General features: G+C 43.8%; 1 protein-coding gene across 1 annotated transcript; it reads right to left on the bottom strand.

Moving 5' to 3' along the window:
- LOC138192495 (zinc finger MIZ domain-containing protein 1-like) lies at positions 1 to 15818 on the bottom strand (the record flags this gene model as incomplete). Its single annotated transcript, XM_069139925.1, is given in 19 exon segments — positions 1 to 2083; positions 2289 to 2570; positions 3171 to 3355; positions 3701 to 3984; positions 4076 to 4144; positions 4247 to 4314; positions 4431 to 4591; positions 4732 to 4837; positions 4968 to 5178; positions 5803 to 5944; positions 6061 to 6226; positions 6327 to 6395; positions 6563 to 6742; positions 6828 to 7109; positions 7253 to 7454; positions 7570 to 7790; positions 7931 to 8045; positions 8981 to 9116; positions 15783 to 15818. Coding segments are annotated over 19 exon segments (3023 nt in total), but the record flags the coding sequence as incomplete, so codon positions are not given.
- Between the last annotated feature and the right edge of the window lie 8472 nt (positions 15819 to 24290).

Below are 24290 nucleotides of genomic sequence, written 5' to 3'. Positions count from 1 at the left end.
TATATATGTATATAAAAATAAAATAAAAATAGCTCACTTACAGCTTGCCGGCAGAGTAATTCAAATATTCCTTTTTGCTGATGCATTGTCACAGAGAAATGGAAAAATTGTACACAATACACAGGTACTCAGTAAAAGGCCGGTGAGAGTGCATTTGGATCAATTCCTTACAATATTGGACTGGTTATCAGGGATCGTGTGTGTGTGTGTGTGTGTGTGTGTGTGTGTGTGTGGAGTCCTTGACAGACACACAGTACCATGTAGTTGCCAGTAATAGTTAGGTACAGTACTGTACAGTCACAACGTATTCACAAAGGGTATATACAACAGCTCTGGAAACACTGTTGGATCATGCAGGATGTTTTTTTCCCCCCAAAAAGGACACAGTTCAACAGTAAAAACGACAAAAGGAAAGATCAGTACAGTCACACAGATGTTATTTTTTTCTTTTTTTTTCTTATAAAATACAGTGATTTAAAACCTTTTGTAGACGTCCGTAGGAAACCGACATCCTGCTTTACAAAAAGAATATGACAGCCGTGGTTATGTGTATCTGATTAGTTTCAATGTGTGACAAAGATAAAACATAAACAAGGACAACGATAATAATACCAAAAAAAAAAAAAGAATAAAAAAAAAAAAAGATGATGAATTTGAAATAAAATAATAAATATAAAGAGAGAAAATGATTTGATCAAGCACATTTAGGCTGGACAAAGACAATAGGAGCCGTTGGCACACATGCACTTGTGATCAAAATGGTGCTAACTCTGACAAGGAAGAGTAAAACATTACGATAAATACACAAGAAAAGAAAATGCAGACGTGGTGGAGAAACAGAACCGAGACAGCTCTTAAAGCAGATCGTTTTCTCCCACTTCCATTCACCGTTTTTCTTCCCTCCTCTGTCTCAAACTTTTCTCTCCCCCTATCTGTCACACACTGTATGCTCACAGGCAAACAAGAGGACGTGTAAACACACACACACACACACACACACACACACACACACACACACACACAGACACACTCGTACACACTATACGTGCGCTCGTTTCCTCAGGTAACACTCGAGGACATTTTAGCTTGTCCCTTCAGTGCACTGAATCTGACGAGTTCCAGTTATATAACTGTTACACACACACACACACACACACACACTCACACACACACACACACACACACACACACACACACACACACACACACACACCCGCACGCACGCACCCACACCAGGAAGTCCGGGGGTCAAAGGGCACGGCATACGCCAAAGTTTTGGAAGAACACATTTCAAATAGGATAAAAACACTCTTACAAGACAATGTTTTTTCACTCCAACTCTTTTCTTTTTTCAAAAAGAAAAATGATTACAAAACAAAAAAACAAACAAAGCTACAACACTTTTCCTTGAACCCACAAAGGCTCCTGTCTCCTCCGTGTTGTTTAATGATTATAGCTGCACAGTTTTCAGTTGAAAAGTCACAAATGTCATATTTGTAAATGTATATATCTATATATATATATATATATATATTATATATATATATATAGATATATATATATATATATATAAACATACAATATCACTTTAGAGCCCACCAACATGGCGAGAGGCGGTGGAACTGGTGTGTGGAATCTTTACATGAGAAAAAAGGGAGTGTGGGGATGAGCAGCATTCCCCTTGGAGTTCCCAGACAGGTGCCTCTTTTCAGCGGTGCTCTTATGCCACACATTATCTGTTGATAAACTGTTTGTGTGTGTGTGTGTGTGTGTGTGTGTGTGTGTGTGTGTGTGTGTGTGTGTGTGTGTGTGTGTGTGTGTGTGTGTGTGTGTGTGTGTGTGTGTGCGCGCTCGCGCGCGCGTGAGCATAGGGAGCTGCTTGACGTGTTGATGGGGAGTTGGTGAGGTGTCTGTGGACGGACAGTCAAACGCAGCACAACTCCTGCGCGTGGGGTTTGTGCGGGAAGGTGAAAGGCTAGTTGTTCTCAAAAAGGGAGAGAAGGTCGTCGTTGCTGTTGGCGGGAAGGTCGGGAGGGTCCAGGTACGAGAGCAACTCCTCTGGATTGGCCAGCTCCGGAAGCAGCTGTGGATACAGGACAGACAAAACAGATATGAGCAAAGTTAAATACCCTGAAGACACAATTATAACTCTAACCGGCGTACACATAAATGTAGAAAACGGCTGAGAAGCAATTTGAGAGTCACACAGCAAAGAGACGAGAGCAGCTGCAGCAGACAAGGTTAGCTGTTAACAGATAGCTCGTGGCGTCCAAAGCAGACACACTTACATCCAGGGAGGGTTCGGGCATATCCTGCGCTCCCTGACCCATCTGCCCATCTGAGGAGGGGTTAAAGTTCAGATCGCTGTGGGGGTGACTGTTCTGCCCGGGATGCGGAGGCTGCGGCTGAGGCTGCGACTGGCGAGGCGGCTGCGATGATTGGCCACTGTGATGCAAGGGCTGCCCTGACTGGCCACTGTGATGTAAGGGCGGCCCTGTTTGGCTGCCAGGGTGGGGAGACGCATGCAAGCCCTGCTGCATGGAGTTATGGGTTTGATCGGAATGGGACATCTGCAGGTGCAAGAGGCAAACAGAAGGCGAGAGAGTGAAAAAATAAGGAGGCGGACATAGTGAGAGAGACACAAAGAGGGAAGGAGGGAGTGTTAGGGGGGGCAGGGGGGAGGGAGGGAGGCGCCAAATGAGTCCCAGCGTGAATAATATGGAACAGGCCTTCTAGATGGAAGCTGTGATCAGCAGACATGTACAGCTGCAACATTATACAGCGACACGAGCATGTGAGCATGAGTGAGCACACATGCTGGCCAGAGGCGCGGGCTGCACCTTGTTCAGATAACAAATCTGTTTTCAGTGCGGCACAGATTGTCAGAGATTTTCTTTGGCAAACTACGAACCAACCCGTGCTACGGGACGAACAACTGAAGACACCTAAATGTCAGACCGAGTAGAATCTCATTTTATCCCCTAACTGATTCAAATACTTCATCGGTGGCATGAGAAGGCAAGAAGCTCTCCAAGCGCTCTTCAAGTATTTGTAATTGTTTTCATATTGCGCGCGCCTTTTTGTGTGTCCTATGCTGCCGTGACGACTAGATTTCCCCACTGTGGGATTAATAAAGTCTAAGTCTAAAGTCTAAGGCCAGGTGTACTTACTGCATCATTCATGCCGTGGTTAAGGGGCTTCTCCTGGGAGAGGAGACCACCGGGTCCATCCGGAGGGTGAGAGAGCTGGGGGCCGTGGATGAAGTCATTCATAGGAGGACCTCCTCCTCCAACTCCACCACCGGAGGGGTTCCCGTGAGGGAAGTCAAAGCTCCCTTGGCTGTGGTAACTGTGGCCTTGAAGCACAAACGAAAAAAATAAATAAATAATTGTTTAGTCAAAGGCGAGCTGCAGTTTGGTGTTGCTGAATTCAATGCTGCAAAAAGTTAGGGTACATATCAGGATGTACACATTTCACTTTTTTTTTTTTTTTTTTTACTGCAGTGAAACATTTATCAGAGCAGTAATATTTCAAAAACATTCAGCATAAAACTCTCCTCAGGGCTGTTTCTTTGTTTAATGCACTTGAGACACATCAATAGTTTCTGCTGTAAAATGCACAACAGCTCATTTTGCCAACAAATGAGCTGACTCTCCTGTTATTTGTCTGCACAGTAGGCTCCTTGGCTGCTTTTCATTACCTGCTCCAGGATAATCTCCCCCGTTCCCGCTAGCGTGTTGACTCGGGTGTGGGGGGTAAGGGCTGGGACCTGGTCCGGGGCCAGGTCCAGATCCTGGCCCCGGACCAGGACCTAGCTGGGCGATCATCTCCATCACATTAGGCATGGTCATCTGACTCGGGCTCATGGTCTTAAAGCGCTTGGCCAGCGGTCCGTCGGGGTCCTCTTTGATGTGTAGCTCAGACTTAATGGGGACAGGTCGCCAGCTGCATGTAGGGTCTATAGTGACCTCCTCAAACTCTGAACTGTTGGGGGAGAAAACAGATTGTGTTGCTTTCATTTTGAAATAGTGGAAACTCATGGGTGTAATTAGCAGGTGAAGGGGAAGAAACGTACTTTTGGATGGCGTTGAGGATTCCCCACATGTACTGGTCCACCTCCAGCCCTTCTAATAATGCTGTTTTACTGGAAGGGGAAAGCAAAAACGTTGGATATAATCTATTAGAGGCCTTCCTTAATAGTAAACTCATCCTCGCGTCCCATAAAAATAACAAACTTTTCACTTACTTGCACACAGGACACCGCCATGTCCCCCTCTCACAGTTGAGCTGCAAGTAGGACTCCAAATCAAAGCACTGTGGAGAGCAACAATCACAAGCGCTCATTAGGATAATAATCTCCCGTTCGACGTTGTGCGACGTTTGCTCACACATTAGGAACAAACTTTTATCGCCTCTAAATCCGAACAAACCTGGACGTGTTTGCAGTCGTGCCCTCGTGCGGGTAGCTGGATCCGACGGAAGGTGATGGGACATTTCAACGACACTTTAATGGCCGTCTGCTCCACGCCGTCTTCCCCGTTAAGCGTGGTGTTTCCTGCCGAGGCCGCCACGCTGCTGAAGTTCCTCTTAACTGAAAAAGACACGGAACCCTACGACTTAAGTCACGGACGCGCCTCGGCTTTAAAGCGAACCGTGAAAGAGAAGCAGGTGTGATAATTAAGATGTACTTGTGCATATTAACTGCACTAAAGGGACAAAAATGAGCCATACTCTTGGTGATGCAGTGTTCTGCAGGAAGGAGCCTCTTCTTCAGGAGCCCCTGGAGGACGGATCGCACAGATGGCCGGTGGACCAGCTGAAGCACAAACAGGTGGGACTGCAAAGCAAAGCAACAAAGTTAAATCGTCTGCGCGTAAATCATCCCAGCTGATCGTTGTGTTGAAGTAAAGGATTGCATTTTGGTACTGCGAGCAGTGTGTTTGTCCTGATAAGTGTGGTGCACTCACACAGCAGCAGGCGGTGACCGTAATCTGGATGGTGTTCCTCCCGGGTTGGCATACGTGCTTCAGGTGCAGGGGTTTGTGGGAGGTTTTGTTGTCTCCCCTCTCGATGGTGAGGGGCGTGGCGTTGACGCTGACCTGGACGGAGGCGGGCCAGTTGGTGTTCATTTGCCTGTCTTCGTGGTGGTAGCACTTAAACTGAAGCTCAAGGTCCGACCTGCGAGGGGAACAGGACCAGAGGGACAACAGCTGGTTGTGATATTCAGCAAATCTGAAAAACAAGTGCAGATTCTGTTGCTGGGGGCATTTTGCAAGCAGCAGTTCGCCAGCTTTAAACAATCTCAGTCTCTCACTGTTAGATAGTAGTTTCGTTGTGAAACCTGACATGAATGATGTGTAATGCATTTTTAATAGTTAACCTGAAATGGTTACCTGTGAGACATCTTGACAGAGTCGTTTATGGGAGTTTGATGAGCATGTCAGAGATTTACAAACTCGATCGTCACATTTTTGTGGGAGTCAACAACTTAAAACAGCAGCGCTCAGAACTTCACCAAACATTATCGGCTCGATGCATATTTCCCCATAATTTAGTTATTGCCCAGATACAGGCTCTCATTTACTCCATCAGCTGTTATGTCCTCCAAACACCCACACAAATTCGAAGTTACTTCACTGAAATTAATTAATTGTCGCCACTTTTGGTTCATTTTTAGAAGAAGATTCTGTTTGATAAATAAACCGCATATATTGTACACTACTGGTCAGACAAGAAAAAGAAGTGCTGTAAATTGCAATAATTTACACATATACACTTTTCAGAGCCAACGTGTGATTGTACCTCCACATGAGGGTCTGATGGACGGAGGGTCGAAGGTGGAAGACGTGATTGCTGACAGCCAGGTTGTGCTCCAAGCGGAACGGTTCCAGCACCACTCCATCCCTGACCGGGAACGTCAGCCGCAACTCCTCATTTGGGTGATCTGGAAGAGGAGGAAAACAGCTTTTAAATCTGGTAAAGTCGCAATATAAATTTTTTTTTAAAAAAGAGCGAACATGTCATGTGAACCACTTGTTGAAGAACTGCTGGGGTACTCACTTGGAGGGGGCGGAAGTGCTGTCATATTTGGTTTCATGTCAGGTGGAAACGGGGGCTTCACATCCTGGTTTGGCGACAGATACGGGGGAATACTACTTCCTGGGGTCATAGGGGGCGTGGGGTTTCCAGGGACTGGGGAGTGGGGGTAGTTCCCGGGCCTGGGGGGCTGCAAAAAAAAAATAAAGTGAAATAATGGAAACATCTGCATCTCGTCACGCTGTAGTTGAAGCGGAACGTTTTTCCGTGTACAGGAAGTGAGAACATACCCCGTTGCCTTGGCCGTAGGAGTATCCACCTCCAGAGAAGTTGGTGCTCTGACCATTGAAGGTCTCTTGCTGTAGGGGAAATTAAAAAAAAACCAATAATAAGTTGCTATAATTCTTTAAAGTACCAGGCTTATAACAGTTTGTTTTAAATGTGTTAGAAATGTGACAAGTGCCCATCAGTCCCCCTTCCGACCCCGTGTGTTGGGAGAATGGATAAATGGTGCCGAATAGCAGACCTTGTAGTACTGGCCCACGGGCATGCCAGGTGGGTACTGTCCTTGGCCCTGCTGCCCTTGCATCCTCTGGCTGGGGTAGTTGGGAGAGGGCAGCGGCCTAGAGGCATTTGACGTGGGGTACTGCCCCTGCTGTGGTTGGAACTGACTGTTCGGCCCGTACTGCTGACCCCCGTAACTTCCCTAGAAGAAGAAAGTTAATGAGAAAAAGATGTGAAACGCATATTTTAGATGCTGCATTAAACATGTCTCTGATTTTTCCACTCACCTCCCCAGGATATGGCCTCTTCATCCCCTGCATGGGCATGCCCTGTCGAGGTCCTCCGGGATACCCTTGCTGAGGCATCCTTTGGCTGTGAGCTCCAAACGGCGTCATGCCTGGGGTTCGAGCCTGGTTAATGCCCATTGGAGGCCCGCCCATATTAGGGTTGTTCATGGCCGACCCCATGCTGGCTGGATTCATACCTCCAGGGGGGCCTCGTGGGCCTGGCTGGTTCATGAACTGGCTATTGTAGGCTGGAGCAGGGCCCATTTGGAACGATGGACACATCTGGAGGCAAAACAGATGTGTTAAAAATGATTATTTGGGGGTTTTCAGCAGGGAGTTGGACGACAGGTACCTTTGTGTATTTGTTGTTCTATTTTGCCAAGAGGTTACAGCTGTAAACATCTATTCGCGGGTGTGCGCCGTACCTGTCCATACTGGTTCATATCTTTATTCTGGGTTTCCTGTAGAGCTGCCACTGTCGCCGTCGCCGTGGCCGTCGCCGTGGCAGCAGCGGCAGCTACAGCGGCAGCTGCAGCAGCGGCAGCTGGCTGAGTGAAGTCACCAGGAGGACGTGTGTGGGAGGTCATTCCGATACCTCCTGGTGGCGCATTTGGGCCCCCAGAGTAACTGTAAAAAAACAAAAAAAACAACAACAAAAAACAGTAAGAATGTTTTATTCATCATGTTAAAATGTAACTTGCTTGATTGTTTTAATCAAAGAAACACGTATATCTAGTCTTACCTCCCGCTGTATCCCCCAGGACCTCCGGGGTAGCCCGGCCTGCCGTACATCCCCTGCTGCATGTACGATTGGTTCGAACTTCCTTTGTTCGGAAACTGTTGCTGCTGAGCACTGAACTGGGGTGAATTGAGCCCCGCTGCGCTGCCAGACATTCCCGATCCCATCGGGTTACCTCCAGGATTCATGGGGTTATTGCTGTTAGCCATTGGGTTACCCAGCACCTGGATTTAGCAAAGCACCGCAGAGGAAGGAAAAATATCTATTAGGTTTTTAAAAGGAGGGAGAAAAAAACGTCTGCATCGAACATTGGGTGTTGAACTTGTATCATTACTGAGTGGGTGCTTTTCATGCACCGACATACCTGACTTTGTGACGTATTAGTCACGCCCCAAACCGTTGTCACCACGGACAATGACCCAGGGGGCTGGTTGGTGTTTTGTTGCCAGGGGACAGAGTCATAGGAAAAGGATCCATCACTGCAAGTAAAACACAAACATGTGCCTGATGTCACTTGGAACTGAGAGGGATTTGGGGATTTCTTTTTGCCAAAAATGTTGAGCAACTTGAAATGTCTGGCATTCAATTTCAAATCACAGTTTGAGCCAAGATATCTGCTGCCACAGTGAAATGAGGAAAACATCTCCAAATGAGCCTGATAAGGAGCCGAATGACCACAAATGCCGGTAAAAACTAAACATGACTGAATTATTTCTTTAAGTTGTTGGAAAAGACTCGGCATGGATGGGGAGAGTGCAACTGGAATGTTTAGCATTCAGACTTAAACCAAATATCAGGGTAAAATATGAGAGTCTGCTACACATAATAAACAAGGTAAATCCTCATGGGGAGAGGCAAGTGGCCAGTGGAGTGGGAAGTAAGTGCTGTTTTTGGAGAGCAGCTTGTTTTCACTCAGAGGTTAGCTCTTGGAATGGACGACGTGTTCAGTATTTCCTCATAAAGGCACAACATTACCCCAAGATCGTCAGCAGAGGCAAACAGGGCTATTGGATAACTGCAGGCTTTTTTCAGAGGGAGAGAGGCATGAGCACACAATGTTCTCCCAAAACATGACTTCACGTCTCTCTTTCCTGTTAAGTTTGTCTCCCCCCCCCCACCCCCACCCCACCAACACCCCAAATAACTCCAGCTCCACTCCAGTGATTCTGGCTCCTCTCCAAACAGCGGAAATCCTCCGTGTCGTCGTAGCATGTGTATCGTAGAAGTACTGAATTCAATAGAACTTAACTTTGATAACTTGGGTTTGGTACCTAATATGTCATCTATTGAGTCGTGTCTGCTAATTCACGGATCTTCTTTTTCCTGTTTTTTTTTTTTTAAACGTAAAAACAGTAACCTTGAACTGTACAGAGAATATGGTTTTACTCAGAAAACCACGGGACTCCCCGCTGACCTGTGTGTGAGGCCGGGCTTCATGCTGTTCATGCTGGGCTGCATGGGTACTTTTCCCTGCGGTTCGTTCTGCCTGTTCTTCTGGTGACGCAGCAGGAGGAGACGACCAAGCTCCTCGCACCACGACGACAGCAGGGCTGTGAGGAAAACACAAAGACACACAAACACATGTGTTAGTCTCTGCCCAGCGCACACACACGCACGCACACGCACACACACACACACGCGCGCGCACACGCACACACACACACACACACACACACACACACAGAGACACACCTACCTGCCTGCCTGAGCATGCGTTTGCACGATGTAAGTGCATGTTTATGGTTCTATGCGTGAACGATCACATAGCAAACAACTGAGTTTTCTTGCCTTTCTTTTAAATCTCCACCTCACATAAATACATTTACTGTGTGGTTTCTCAACAGTGCGGCACTGACTTGTTTGCTTGCGTCTAAAGTCAACCTGAAGTTATTGCTGAAGCCTCCAGGGGGAAGCCTAACACAATAAACCCACATTGATTATTTGCCTTTGTGGATTTCACAACACTTCTATCACATACCTGCAGTGTGAAATGTAAAATGAAATCTATCTACAGCACAAAAGGACCTCCTGGTTTTGCTGCCACAGAGAGGCAAAAGCTGAAATGGAGCGCGTGAGGCAGACTGAGACAGCGCGGTCGGGGTGACGGATAAGATCTGTGTAGGAAGTAAGAAACAGTGATATGTTCACTGTCCTCCACTTCTTCCGTTCATCACCACCACTTTATTCTTCATCTTCTCATATCCCTGAGGACTAATCAGACTGCTCAGCCTTCTCATCCCCATCATGAAGACAAGAGTCTGGATATTTTTTTGACTTGTGCCAATTCGATTTTATTTTGGGTTTTTCTTTTTTTTACTGATGCCAATCAACTTGTCTCTTTTGAATCAGCTTGTGATTTGTGGGTTATTTAAACACACTGCCTCTTGATAGTAAAACAAAAGTTGTCTTGACAAACATCAATTTAACAAAAGAAAGGTTATGGTGTTCAGCACTTTATTAAATAATTTAAGGTGCTATTTTTAGCCGTGTAGACCCAGATACACCAGCTTTTAAAAAGTGCTGTTACTAGGTTTGGGGTTTTTAAGATGCAGATTTCTTTTGAAGATGTTGGCGCCCTGAAGAAATCTTGTGTCTACGGTTTACATGGTGTATGACATTGAAACTGGCAACTTCGGTCAAAATGCTGTTGAACAAATGAAAATAAAAACATGGTTGAAAAGAGAGAAACCGTGTATAAATCTTAGCATTCTACGTTCATTCCATGTACAGTAAGAAATACCACGTCTAAACTGCTTACATTTTCTAAATGATTTAATATCAGATCTATTTACAAAAAGGAGAGGAGTGAAGGGGAGAAAATAAAAAGACGAAAGGAATGAAGAACAAGAAAGAAGAGCAGTAACCTTTGGGAGGGTGGAGAGAGCCAAGCCTTCTAGTTAAAGAGGAATTATTCCACCCTGCCATTACAGAAAGCTTATCTCCCCACTAAATCACCACCTCCACACCGAGGGACTGTCTCTTCAACTGGCAACCCACCATTTAGACCTAAAACTCCAAGCAGCAAGTGATGGAGTCGCTCTGAGGGAGAGAGCGGGAGATAGAGGGACAGAGAGGCCGAGGACAAAAGAGAGCGGTGGTGACTTATCACATCAGTGTGGCTACGAGCTACAGAATCTAACAAGCTGCCAAGGCCAGGAGTCATTCATAATAGAGTGAGAGTCCGCTCTGGGCATTGAGCATATTTAGCAAGCTTAGTACAGTGTACACGACCTTGTTTTCACCTCACGGTCCCCTGTGTTAAAACCCCTGCCAACACTATCACACACCCACAACAACACTACTCACTTTATCTCCTTACCCTGAATATGTGGCCATCTAACACACCCTGCACATCCACTTTCCATTTTTTTTTTTTTTACAACTTGAAAATACTAATCTGATGTCGTGTGTGTGAACTATTATTCATGATGTTTTGTTAACTTCTACAATGGAAAACATGAGGCACAGTCCAGTAAGCAAAACCATAAAAGCTATAAAGACATGGTCTCATTACACCTCTTTTCTCTCCCATTTCATCTTTCCATTTAGTCCCATTTCATTTTCACTCGAGCCTTATAGTTAAATTGTACTCTTTATACTGAAGACTCTAACAGCTACTTGGTGGAGACCAGCCATGGTCAACAACTTTGCTCTTTGTTAAAGCCTTTTTCACTCCAAATTGTCTTTTCATCAGCAGCTTCTACGATCATAGAAAAAGGTCCACAATGCTTATTAGAACTATGCAGAGTGTGAAAAGGTATATGAAGTAAGAATTACATGATGCCAAGTTCAATCCCAGTGGAGCAAATCCTGCCAGTTTCTATCACATCAGTTGGATTTACAAAACAAAATGGTGACTTTATGTCATGATGAGCAAATTGTGCAACAGGCGAGATCAACCAGATATATGTATGTTTTTGGGGAATGACATTAGTTTTCTTTTCACACAAAGAGAGTTGAGGGTGGTTTATCTTACGATATGTCTCTGCATTCAGTTTGATGGTAAGTTTACCTTAGCTATGCTGAAACACTGGATATCTAGAGAATGAAGTAGCAGCTCTGCAGAGCGAAGATGCTACATGACGATGTGTTGACAGTTTGGTAAGAGAGTAGGGAGAGTATAACATTAGACTAATTGTGTTGCCTAAGGGCACTTTCTCCAGTGCTGAGAGTTTGCGGGTGTTAGTCTACTATTAAGAGGTTTTTTTTTTATTCCCGAATACATCCAAAACACAACAATAGCATGATAGTTTGAAACAAGTGTTTCAACCCGTAGGAGCCTGTACTGAAAAGTCAGTTGGCAGTTACACCATTGTGGTGTCTCATTAAATATGGAAACTACATCATAGTTCTTCTTTGAAGACATTACAAGGTGTATTTCCCGGTCCTTGAGAAAAGCTGCTGCTGAGCCCATAGAAATCCAGTAAATGAGTTTATAGGCAAATCTCACCATTCAGATTTTTTTAAACTGCAGGCAGAGACAATAATGACTTCATAAGAAGACAAAGAAATCTTAAAATCCACAGAAAATCAAACTGTCCTTTTAAATATGAGACTAAAAATAAAATAACCGCTCCAAGTTGCGACAAAAGACATTCAAGCCTTTGCAGCTCATCTACAACTGCTGCATTGTGTTGAAGTGTTTTCATCGGATTCTCTGATGTGGGAAAACTCTCCTTAACAAGTGTTCTGCTCTGCAGAGGGAGCAGGACTCAAGCTGATTTCTCAGGAAGCTCTCCTCAACCCTCTCCGATCAGCTCCATTTCTTAGAAGCTGGGGCTTTTAATTGAGTAATACCCAGCTAGGACATATGGGTCCTCCTCACTCAAGCTGTATTTAAGGCTGTATGGCTGACTGCTAGCAGAGGCCCTGACTCGTTCTCACCTCACCTCAGCCACTCTGGGAGCACCAGGGAAGGAGAGTAAGCCCTGGTAACAGGCTGCAAGGCCCATTAACTAATGACAGAGTGTGTGTACAAGTCCTTTTTACAAGGAAACCCAAAAGCTAATTACCACAAACTCTGACAGTGCCGTGTGTGTGCAAGCATCTGTGTGTGTCTGTGTGTGGTAAAAGCCTTCTGCTACTGAGCGTATCATTTGCCAGAAAAATCATAACAGACTGCTAATACTTGTACTTGTGTGCACCCCAATATAATTTAGTTCGCTGCATGATAGCGTCCAGCTTTGTTAATACACACTTGACTTGTTTTAAATGTGAAACCGCCACATGTAAACACTGGGTGATCAACTCTTGTTGCCAGCAGCAGACTTTGCTGGAAAGTTTCCAGGTATGAATCACTATACAAAATGTGCTATTAGGCTACATTGTAAGGCTTTTCGTTATCGTGAGAGAAGTGAAGAACACACTAAAATAGCCCCGTTTTGTATCAGTGCATGTCAAATGCCACGAATAAAGTGAACCTCCAACCAACTGAAATTGTGATTTTAATGGATGCAACATATGCTATTCTCTCCTGCAACCCATTAACAATGTTGTAGTACATGACATTGTTGTTGTTAAAAGAGCAGCAGAACTCACCAAGCATGGAATATAAAGTAAGCTGACTTACTGCTGGTGTGTCGGCCTATTTATACTACTGTACTTTGGCTGGTAAAGTTGCACAGGTCTTCCAACATGGCATAAACACATTTTACGTCTTATAACAATGACCAAATGTGACATATGACAAAGTAGGCATGTGAAAACATGGTTTTATGCAGGCGTGTAGTGCCATTTGTTGAGATACCTAAAGTATAGTGGCAAGTTTACATACAAAAGTCAATTATGTATATTTCCACGGCTTTCATTTAATAAAGTCAACATTATAATCATGCTATACAGTTGCTCAGTCGTTCTCATTTAAAAGGTGATCTGATTGTGCCCAATTTCAGTCACAACACATTCCTGCCAATGTTTCACGATAAAAGCCTTGTTGGGAAATGAAGGATTTTTGTCTACTTAAAAGCAAGCAGTCTTTTATTTTGAAACAGATATAGGAAGTGTTGAGTTATGTAGTAACTTTAACAGAGCAAACGGTAGCAGATCAAAACGAAACCGAGTTGATGTGAATCCATCAATACATCTTAAAAGTCAATGTGATGGCTTTGACCAATTCTTTTGTTTTTATTGGCTTTCTTGCATGACCCACTCTTTAGTGACGATTGGATCTTCAACACTTAAAAAATATAAAGGAATTTCAGCTAGATCAAGAGAACAGTGAAAATTGTATTTCCTCACTTCAAGGGAAAGAAAAATCAGGGTAGCAGTGTTCCAGCAATCTGCTATATTTACAAATATGCCACAATTGAAAATAGACAACTTAGTAATGTGAATAAGGAAGTTGAACTTTTCACATAGCAAAATGGCATCTAGTGTTCTGCTGTGTAAAACTGTCTCACTTTATTGTTGTTGGTATTCTGCCATCAAGCAGAGTGAAACACCTTCAACACAACTTCCATATGAACATATTATTTTCTTCTGTTTTAAACTTGATAACCAGCACGTGTTTTTTGGGAGACAACCAAAAACATTCTCAACGGTAAATATACAGAGACCATGACAGCAAATGTGCCAGCTTAAGTCGGTGTCTTGATAATGTGAATTTTATTTACAACTATGAGTTTTGGCAGCGTTTATCACCTTTTTCCTGAATTAATTTTAGTTCAAAAAACATATTGCACGTTTTTTTTTTTTGTGTGTGTGTGTGCGCTGCACTCCACTGAAATTCAGTGCAAGGGAAGGGCACCTGTTTCCTCTTAAGAATTCTGTTACAGCCATGACTCAGCACTATCATACCATGACACTGGTGTGGCATCAGTGATATGTTACTGATATGGTTTCATGCGGCAGCTGTAGGGCTTAGCTCTCCTGCTGAATTAGCAAATTCATGTTTTAGGGGCTGCATCCAAGAAACTCGTTGTAAAGGTGATGCTACATAGGGACGATCGCAGCCTCACTAGTTTGAATGGTGGCACAAAGCAAGGACTGGTGGCAATGAAGCAGTTATGTAATACAGAGTGAAAAGAGCTTCTTTTTTTTTAAGCTGCTCATCACTGCAATCCTTAGATGTCCCTGTCCATGCTCCTCTTCCTTTGATGTTGACAGCGGCAACTGCAAAGCATAAACTTGGAAGATCATTTTAAAGCTAACGAGGTTGGCTCACACAATAGCACGAACCTGTTTGTGCCACATTAAACAAAAGTATTGTGCTAGTTGTGTAGGATTATTCAGTCTAATCTTTTAGATGGACACCCTGCCCCGATACTGTACATCCTAACATCAAGTGTGCTCCTGAAATGACCGCAAATCTGTCTGTCACTGGTCATGACAGTCTTTGATTGAGACGTGTAATACTGTGCATGCAACTCCACTGTAGTTTTGTTGAGAACGACACAAACAGAGAGGAAATTACTACATGAAAAATTACACTTTCCGAGCATGAACACTGCGGCACTAGACAGAGAAGCCTTCTGAGACAATGTGTGGGATGATAAAAGAAGCAATTTATAATAGATATCATAAGCAGAGGTCTGTAAAACACTGGCAGGTAGGTCTGTGCTGTGTGGGTACAAAATATTATGCAAAAGACGAATATGAAAGGGATATAAAATCCTGTGAAATAATAATAAAAAAAAAGTCATGCTTTTTGCCGTAGTGTAATGGAAGCCATTTAAGCAGTCAATGATATCCCCCTTCCTGCCCCCTCTCTGTTAAGCCAACTTCTTCTAAGAGAAGAGCATATCAAATGGGCTTTAGTCTCAACAGCTTGGAGGCAGAACAACTCAAACATGCCCTGCAGAGAGAAAGCTCTGTGTCAAAAATCACACTCAACCAAAACTGGGCCTTTAATGTAACAGTTCACACAAATCAGACTATTCCAAATCTGAAACTCTCACTTAAAATGTCGTATTTTCTGTCTTTTTTTTTTAATTTATTTTTTTTTTTTTTAAATTAACTTTTCATTTTCTGTACTGTTTTTGTTAATTTGCACTGGAGAAACAATGCAGTTTTCACATCGGGCTAGTTTAACAGAATTTCATCCACGACCTCTGGCAGTCCACCAGATATGAGGACAGAGGGGGGGAGAGGATGGATGGAAAGATGCTAGACAGAGGACAGGTGGAGATGGAGGGAGTGGGCAGATCCCCTCCTCCCCAGGATATGTGTGGGTCACAAGCCAAAGAGATGCTGCAGCCCAGAAGGGAGGGTAGCTCTACCTGAGTCACTCTGACATCTCCTGCAGGTGCTGGTTTCTGTGGGGTTCAAATTACACATTTTTAAATGGGGCAGAGGTATAAGAATCAGCATAAACACCAAACATAATGCAGTATGACGGCTGGATCTGACTAAGGGTGCATAATGTTGGACCTCGAGTGGGAAATGTGGGGTCTCCATGTCACATGTGGCCACAACAAATAATGTTTATTATATATTTAATGTATTGTAAGTCATTTGCAGCCATTTGCAGAGACTCGCTACAAAGATTAACGTAGTACTAAATGCAGATTTAAACGGTTGTTCTCATAAGTCAGATACTCTCATTTTATGTGGTGTTATACAAGTGTCGGGGACTAATTAATTTCCTATATTGTTCATAATCCAAAGCACATTTACACCCTGAATTGTTCCCCCAGTAAAATAACAAAATCTCTTTTAATTCATCTGACAATTATTTTCTCTTAATCAAACATAGGGGAAAAAAAAATCCTTTCACAATATCCGATTGCAACAGGTCTTCAAATTGCTTGTTTAATTAATCCATGAGTCTAAAACGAAAGATAGTCCATTTATAAGGGTATAAAACAGAAAAAGGAACCATCACGGTGTTCATTAAGTTCTCATTTTTGCTTGTAAAATGACTTAAACAGTTTATTGATGATCAACATCGTTGCTGATTCATTTTCTTTACATTGACTAATTGTTCCAGCTCTATTTACCGAGGTATATTTGCATCCTTGAAATACATGGGGGATATGAAATTCGGGTGACTGGTGTATCCGGGTCAGATGCTCTGTGACTCAGCTCGTCCTCCTCAAAATACTAATCCTGAGGTCAAGACCTTCCACATCTGCAACAGAGAGCTGTCACAACACTCACAATAACCCTACACCCACATTAAAGAAGTAACACTCACTGCCCACGTTGAAAACGTAAGACAGGGAAACACATGTTTACAGATATGCAGAGATAAGCATACGTACGAAAACAGATTTAAAAAAAAAAAAAAAAAAAAAAAGACGTAAATATGGAAACTGAGGTCTGTGTTAGTGAGTAAACAAACACAGTCAGTGTCTGGGCTTCGTGAAGATGTGTTTATACAGTAAAGCACCTCACATGGTTCGAAAGAACATCAGAGAACAGCGAGCCATGAATGAAGCGCTCTTATCAGCCACGTGCAGCTCCCCACCACTGGAGGGGAACTAGTAAATATCACATGCTTAATTATAACCAGACACGCTACTTGTCTCAACTTCGACATCAAGTCTTTCATCTCACACTGTTGTTCCTTCAATGAAGCCATAAGGGTGAAAAACACAATCAGGAATTGGGAGATTTCCCGGGGCTGCTCTTTCATAATATAAGACAATGATTAAAAAGTGATGAAATTCCAGTTGTGGGCCTTTTACATGTGAATTAGTAAAAGGAAGATTTCTTGAGGAGTGGCCACGAGAAGATGTCAAACCAACTTTACTGAGGCGCTGTAAAGATATGTAAGTGCTTAGTATGACTGAAAATGTGAAGTGTTTCCTGAAACACATCCTGCTGTACTGCCTGAGGCACTCAGAGCTCCTCCCTCACCGCTATCAATACTTGACATCAGTCTGTCCGACCATAAATTCCTTTCTCAATTCTTAAGCAACAAATCAAACACAACTTTACTCAGCTGCTTGCTTTTTTTTTTTTTTTTTAAATGACGGGAAGAGGGACAGATGTTGAGCATGGAAATCATTCACGGGAAAGGCAGAAACAAAAACTGCAACAGAAAAAACAATGTAGGCCGCACACGTACAGTTCAAAGTCAAATGTCATGAATGAGTCACTAAACAGCCTGATGGGAAGTCAGTCATAGGAGGTCACCAAAGTGTGTGGAGTAAGTGACACAAACAAAGAGCCAGAGTACAGGAGGAAGGCTGAAGGGGTAGGGGGGGGGGGGGAGCGGGAGGTTGAGAATGCAGACAGTTTCAGAGGTTTACACCCTGCTCAGGCTAACAGGAAGTGCTGCAGCTCCACAACAGCAAGCTGGAAGTCATATTGTGTTATAATATTTTCTACATAGGTCAGTACAAGATTGTGTTATTGCTTGCAGGGGCCATTTGCTAATTAACTTGTCACTTTTAAGGTTAGATTAAACGCTGATTGAACAGCCCGCAGCAGCATGTTGTTTTTATTGGCCGACTGCCCTTTACTCGTTCAAATTTTGTTCCCCTTTATGAGACACGACAATAAGAGGAGCACGAAACACTTTTTTTAACATCTCGGAAAGATTAGAGAGAAAGAAGCAGGCCTTGCTGTGCACTGATCTAACCGCATTGTCCTTCCATGACTACACTCTGCCACCCTCCCTCTCGTCCCCCTCCTTCCTATCCGTCTCTCCTAATGAGTGGACAAGTAGACAGGCTCTGGCTTCGAGCACAGGTCAACAACTTAAAAAAAGAATCCAGTGGAAAAGTGGGTCATCTTCTAGTGACAGAAACACACACATACACACACACTAATGCACACACATACACTCGCACTCCTAACGCCAACATGGATATGAGCTCTTTTAGGTGCCATAAATTCAAAGTGGTCATTGCATGAACAATGCTGCTTTAGTCGCCAGTCAACAATCTACAGTATATATCAAGGACAAAAAGGGAAATTAGCGTAGCTTAATGGCATTTGTATGCGTGTGATTTCAAATAAACTAAATATGAATTGATGAAACCACACATGCTTTTGTCTTTTCTCAAACTTAAACTCACGCTAAACCTCAAACTTTTAATGCCCGGTCTGGACACGAGGCATGAACAACAAAAAAAGATAACCACAACTTCAATTGTAAACCCCAACAAATCCTGAAAATATGCCAACAAACTACTATCATTGTGTGCTTGTACACAGTGCACATAGGCAGAAACACACTCAGAATAGACAGAACAGCATGTAGGTCAACCTGTGGCCAGCTGATCTGTCCTGATCCTGTCTTGTGTGAGCAGCCGGTGATTTAGTCTACTGCCACACTAACACACCAGACAAGTAGAAGCCCGTATTATTATGAGTTACATTAATAGTTCTGCATTTCAAGTGGTTCAGAGTACATACTTAAAAGAGAAACCAAACCCTGCTTCGACACACTGTAACTGCACTACCTTAGACTTGAATCAGTTGCTCGGTTGGCCTCTGGTAACCCCTGATCCTGCTCCATGCATGAAAACACACTCAAATAATAGTTTTGGGCAGAGACGCGCGCGCGCACACACACACACACACACACACACACACAGGCACGCACACACACTCACACTCTCTCTCGCTTTCTCCGTCTCTCTCTCTCTCACACACACTTACCCAGAGCCAAGCAAAGTCCCTGCACATCTCATCTCATTCCCTTCATAGCCAGAGAAAAGACTCAAGTGTCACAAATGCTCCTGTTCCCGCAGAGGCCAGTGGCAACTCTCAAAGCTTTTGCTGCTTCCAAGCCTCCTGCCTGTGCCTTATCACTCACTCTCTGCACATATCCCTTACTCTGCTCACTCTTTCTTTATTTCTTACTGCCTCTCCTCTCCTCCTCTCTTTTTTTTTTTATTCTTCTTTTGCTCACTCTCTTTCTCCTGCCTTGCTCTCTGATCTGTCTTTTTCCCTTGTCCAGCGTCTGCACAATGCACATCAATTATTCAGAGGCAGTCTCCCAGTTTCTCCAGCTTATCCAATCAGAGAAGGGCTTTGCACTAATGGGCTCCTGCTGTACCTGCTACCGGCTCCAACACACTCTCAAGACAGCGGGGGAGGGAGGGAAGAAGGGAGGGAAATAGACAGAGGGAGCAGTGGAGACAGCCGAGGAGGAAGGAAGATGACAGGAAGAGATAAAGACAGCGAGTCGACGCAGACAAACAGGAGTAGAGATAGAAAAGACAAGATATTCCAGTGCTTCTCACCTCTTTCGTAAGGTGCTGTTATTGATGTGTTCAGTCTAGCTCTCCATTTCCCTGCTTCTCTAAGCTGTTACACAGTGCACAGAGAAACATAAATGCACACATGGGTAATCCAGCAATGCGACTGCCATTTGTCAGGAAGGGCAAAGAAAACCAGAAGAAAGAAAAAAAAAACCTGCAAGCTCAGATTGCAAACTTGCATAAATGGGTGGAGCTAAATATGCTATGCAGTCTGGCTGGGAGCCAATGCATGAAACAGGAAGTGGGAGACTAAAAGAGATCAATCTATTCAAAGAAGGACAAGATGGAAGTTTTCAGGCGTATCAGAGAGGGGATCCCCGCCCGGAGGACAATATAATCTGACAACGTCCCCCTTGTCTTCATCAGAGGCCAATTTGTAAATCCGACTAACAAGACACATCAGAGACGAGCAGAATATCTGAGTGCAGCTGAATCAAAGAAGAGCCAGGTTGAGGGTGAATCCGAGTTCACCCTCTTTTCGCTTGCCTCCAATATATCCCAACATGGCACCAAAATAAAAAATAAAAATAAAAATGAATGAACAGGAAAGGCCTGAGCTGTCATTGTTGTCTCTCCTCTTACCTAAATGTTGCGATGTACCGTGCAGTCAGAGCAAAAGGAAAGACCACTGGCCTTGTGACAGCAGAGGGAAGTTTTCTTTTGTGTGGCTTTTGTGTAGTACTCAGTCATCGACAGTTTCACATATACCCCACGCAGAATAAAAAAAATAAAAAAAATTTAAAAAAACGCGCGCACGCTCGCGCGCGCACACACACACACACACACACACACACACACACACACACACAGAGAAGCATTGTTGGCCAGAAATATAACTTAAAAAGGGTGTGTCAAAAGCCCCCAGGGGAATGATGGTGGTGGTGGTGGGGGGGGGTGTAGTTGAGTCGTGACGTGTGGGTGCGAGATCAGTCAACCCTGAACAAAAGGAGGATTTAAATCATTTGCTCATCCGGTTTTGACAAGAACAAAGTCTTCTGTGTTTGGGAGTACAACTGCCCTGCCGGCTCAGATGGGATATTACCCAAATGAATTTGCTTGCAACTGTGTAAACCAAACCAATTAAGTAGAGGGTGACAGAGGACCCAATCAGCCAGAGGCAGCAAATGCAGCTACCCTAATAAGTGTTGCCCTGTGAGATTTATTTCTATAAACTTAATAGTAAAGTTCTGACTGTAGTTTTGGGGTTGCAAAGGGGTTTCATCATCTAAAGTGAACCACTGGAGAGTGTCAGAGGAGAGGCCCGACCGCTAAAAATAAACCCCGTTTCCTGTTAATAATTCAGTGCGCTGCTCTTACTCAGCAGTAATTAAATATAAAAGTCTGTAAGGTTGATTGGGTCAGTAACAAAGGATGCCCATACCTTCCTGTAGTTCTACACACACAGCTCAAAGATGGAAAGAAAGACGGGGCAGGAAAATCAATCAAGTGAAAGTAAATTGAAACAGATAAGTGGAAGACATGTCAGATTGTTGGAGACTACCAGAAGAAAGAGAGGTGTGTGTGTGTGTGCGCGTACAGGCGTTCACACGCTGCAACAGAGTCTAATGAGAGCCCTTATTTTTTTTTTTTCAGTTGTTCATTCTCTTGCACTGCTTGCTGAAGTATGGGAGCTACGGGCTGGCGGAGTGTGTTAGTGTTTTTCTTCAGAGGACACGGGGTGAGTTGCGGCCACACCCTGGAAGTTTTGTGTCACTGTTGACACAGCAGAGTGGCTGTTTTCCTTACGTGAAACACCAGATCACCCGGTGAGCGCGCTCCGCTGACTGACCGGGCGCTGACCAGTTCTGCCAGCAAATTTCTTTTTAATGTCAGATGGGAGTGGGTGGGAGGGAAGTTACCAGCCATCCAGAACAAAGCTGAGCTCTTTTCATCATATTTCCCTTCATCCTTAATCAGTTGAAGAAGGGAAGCTACTCGAACATATAAAGAGCAAAAGACAAAGATCACTTGTGTGCTGCAGATAAAAAGAATATTTAAAATCATCTGCTCTTCTACCACAACAGTAGATATATCCACTGCAGTAGTTTAACCTGTCAATATAAATAACTGCTTTTTTTTTTCTTTTTTTTTTTTCTTTGAGCAAGACAGGAACAACAAGCAGCAACCTGTGTATGACTAGAACATTAAAGTTGATTTGTAAGAAAATAGCTATCATCCAGGGAGGAGCTACCTTTGATCCAGAGCATGTCATGTCACGTTGAAAACATAATGCACACGCAAAACAATCAAAGTCACACTTAAGATTTACTTTAATTTGACTAAAAGTAACGAGAGGAGAGATCGTCACGTAGAAGAGGGAGTCAAGTTTACATAATAAATGGATAAATTGACCGTTTTATAGGTTTATTATTGGAGTTTTTGTTTCATAAGGAAAATAGGACGAACTGTTATGAGTTGGGTAACAGAATGGCCCACTCAGGACGGAAGGAAACTGCAAAACCCTTGACAGATTATGTTGTTAATCTGATTTGTTGTCTGCTGAACTTCACAGTAGCCTAACAACTCGGGGTCCGTTAAGGTTGTCCGTTTTCGTAGGGCAGCTGCTCACCTATTATCTAATGAACCTTTGAGTTGGAAGTCTGTTTGCAGCAGAATCTATTAGGAGCAAAACACAACCAAAGATGTTTCAAAACACTACTGCAGCGTGGCCCGCACAAGAATCGAAAACCTGGACACCGCTCTTTTTTTTTTTTTTTTTTTTTTAACAGCAGAAAACCTGTAGCAATTGCTACGTGCTAGTGTGCTAACGGCGTTAAAGCCGTGTATCTTAGAGTTAACAGTGCTAATGCTACGTTGCCTAACGGCAGATAAATCTCTTCACTGGCTGATTCCAGATTAGAGCAACGCACTAATACCCAGGCTTCACTGCAGGGTCACAATCTCCAGACAGCTCATCAGCAGCAGCCTGCTGTCACTCGACAGGTCTCATAGGGCAACAGTTTTACACTTTTATAGTGTGACGAGTGCACCTACGCCTTTGTACTTTGTTCATGGGTTCTCTTACTTGCATTCAATCAAATTATAAAGACAAGACCTTTTTGTAAATATAGTATCATATCGTAAGACATTTCCCGAAAAAAGAAGTCCCTACTTCCTGTGCATATATATCATATTATCACCTCTGCTAATTGACTGAACATGAATTGTAATGTTGCTGCAAGATACTCAAGGTTAAAAACGTAAAAATTGTATTGTTTATTGTGTGTGGTGTGTGTGTGTGTGTTGTGTGTGTGTGTGTACTGTCGTTTTTTTTTGTGCCGTCTTTGCTTCCTGTTGGTATATTGTTGGTAAAATTCACTATGATTTAAAAAGTAATAAAAAAAGGAAAAGGTTTAAACACAAAAAAGGAACATTTTAGCGATCTAAAAGTGGCCAAAGAGTTTAACAACTTATCACTGGTTGGTGACTAATTACCATGTTTAGTGGTTCGTTTCTAAGCAGTTGTCTGATCACCTTGTATGTGCATGCATTCTGCAGCAACATAGTCAGAGTGAGAAATACACAGGCTGACTTAATTTAAACGGTGACAAAGAAGGATAGCAATAATTGCTTTATAATGCTTTATTTGATTGATGCTCTAAAAGAAAAGTGTCAGTGTGATTGATCTGCACGTCTTGAGAGTCTGCCTCTTCCCCTGAGGAGCCCACAGACAGCATCCCGACTCCTTGGCCCTCGTCTGGGCTCTCAGGTGTCAGATTTGCGGGCCTCTGTCGCCATGCAGACTGTCAGAACATTGTGCTGGGCTGCACAATTAGACACACATTCATGCATGCACAGAATACGCACACGCACGCACACGCACACACATACACACACACACACACACACACAGAGCCGGTGGAAATGCACAAATATGACCGTACAGAAAAGCGAACAGGGCAGTAAAGGCCACATGCTCCCCTGCATTTTTGTTTATGCATGTTTATGAGAATATGGATGGGGTCTTTGAGTTGGAGCATGCATCAAGTCTCCTCTGTCACCCCCCCCCACACCACCCACCCCCTTCTGCTTTCTCAGACAGATGTCCTTGTAAGGGAGCTAAGACGGATGCTCAGTGAGTAAGATCTGCCCCTCAGTCACACATCTGCCTCCCACCCCGACAGCCTGGCCTCATTGGATGACTGACTGCATCATAACCCCCCCCCCCCCTCTCCACCAACGCGCACGCACACACACACACACACACACACACACACACACACACACACCACACACACACACACACACACACACACACACACACACCCTGCATAATTACACTATAGTTCCCATTTGTCCGCTGTGCATAAACAGCTCTTCCTGAAACCCTTTGCTGTCTTCTATTAGATCCCAGAACCATCAGCAGGCCTGAGATGATTCTGACTGTCAGTCGGGGCCCCGGCCAGCCAGCCAGCGCGAGCCATGCCTGGACAACAATCGCATTATCCCAACACAGGAACACAGACAGGGAGAGAAATACAGCAATCAATATTGTACATTGACGTCTGTCTGACCACTTTAGTTCCTCCAACAAGACGCTTCCCGCCACAACTGAAAGAGGATATTCAG

The sequence above is a fragment of the Embiotoca jacksoni genome, unplaced genomic scaffold, assembly GCF_022577435.1.
Source record: "Embiotoca jacksoni isolate LCO1_2020_lvr unplaced genomic scaffold, fEmbJac1.0.p SCAF_87, whole genome shotgun sequence".
Classification (NCBI taxonomy): domain Eukaryota; kingdom Metazoa; phylum Chordata; class Actinopteri; family Embiotocidae; genus Embiotoca; species Embiotoca jacksoni.
This window is presented reverse-complemented; position numbering and strand designations above follow the sequence as displayed.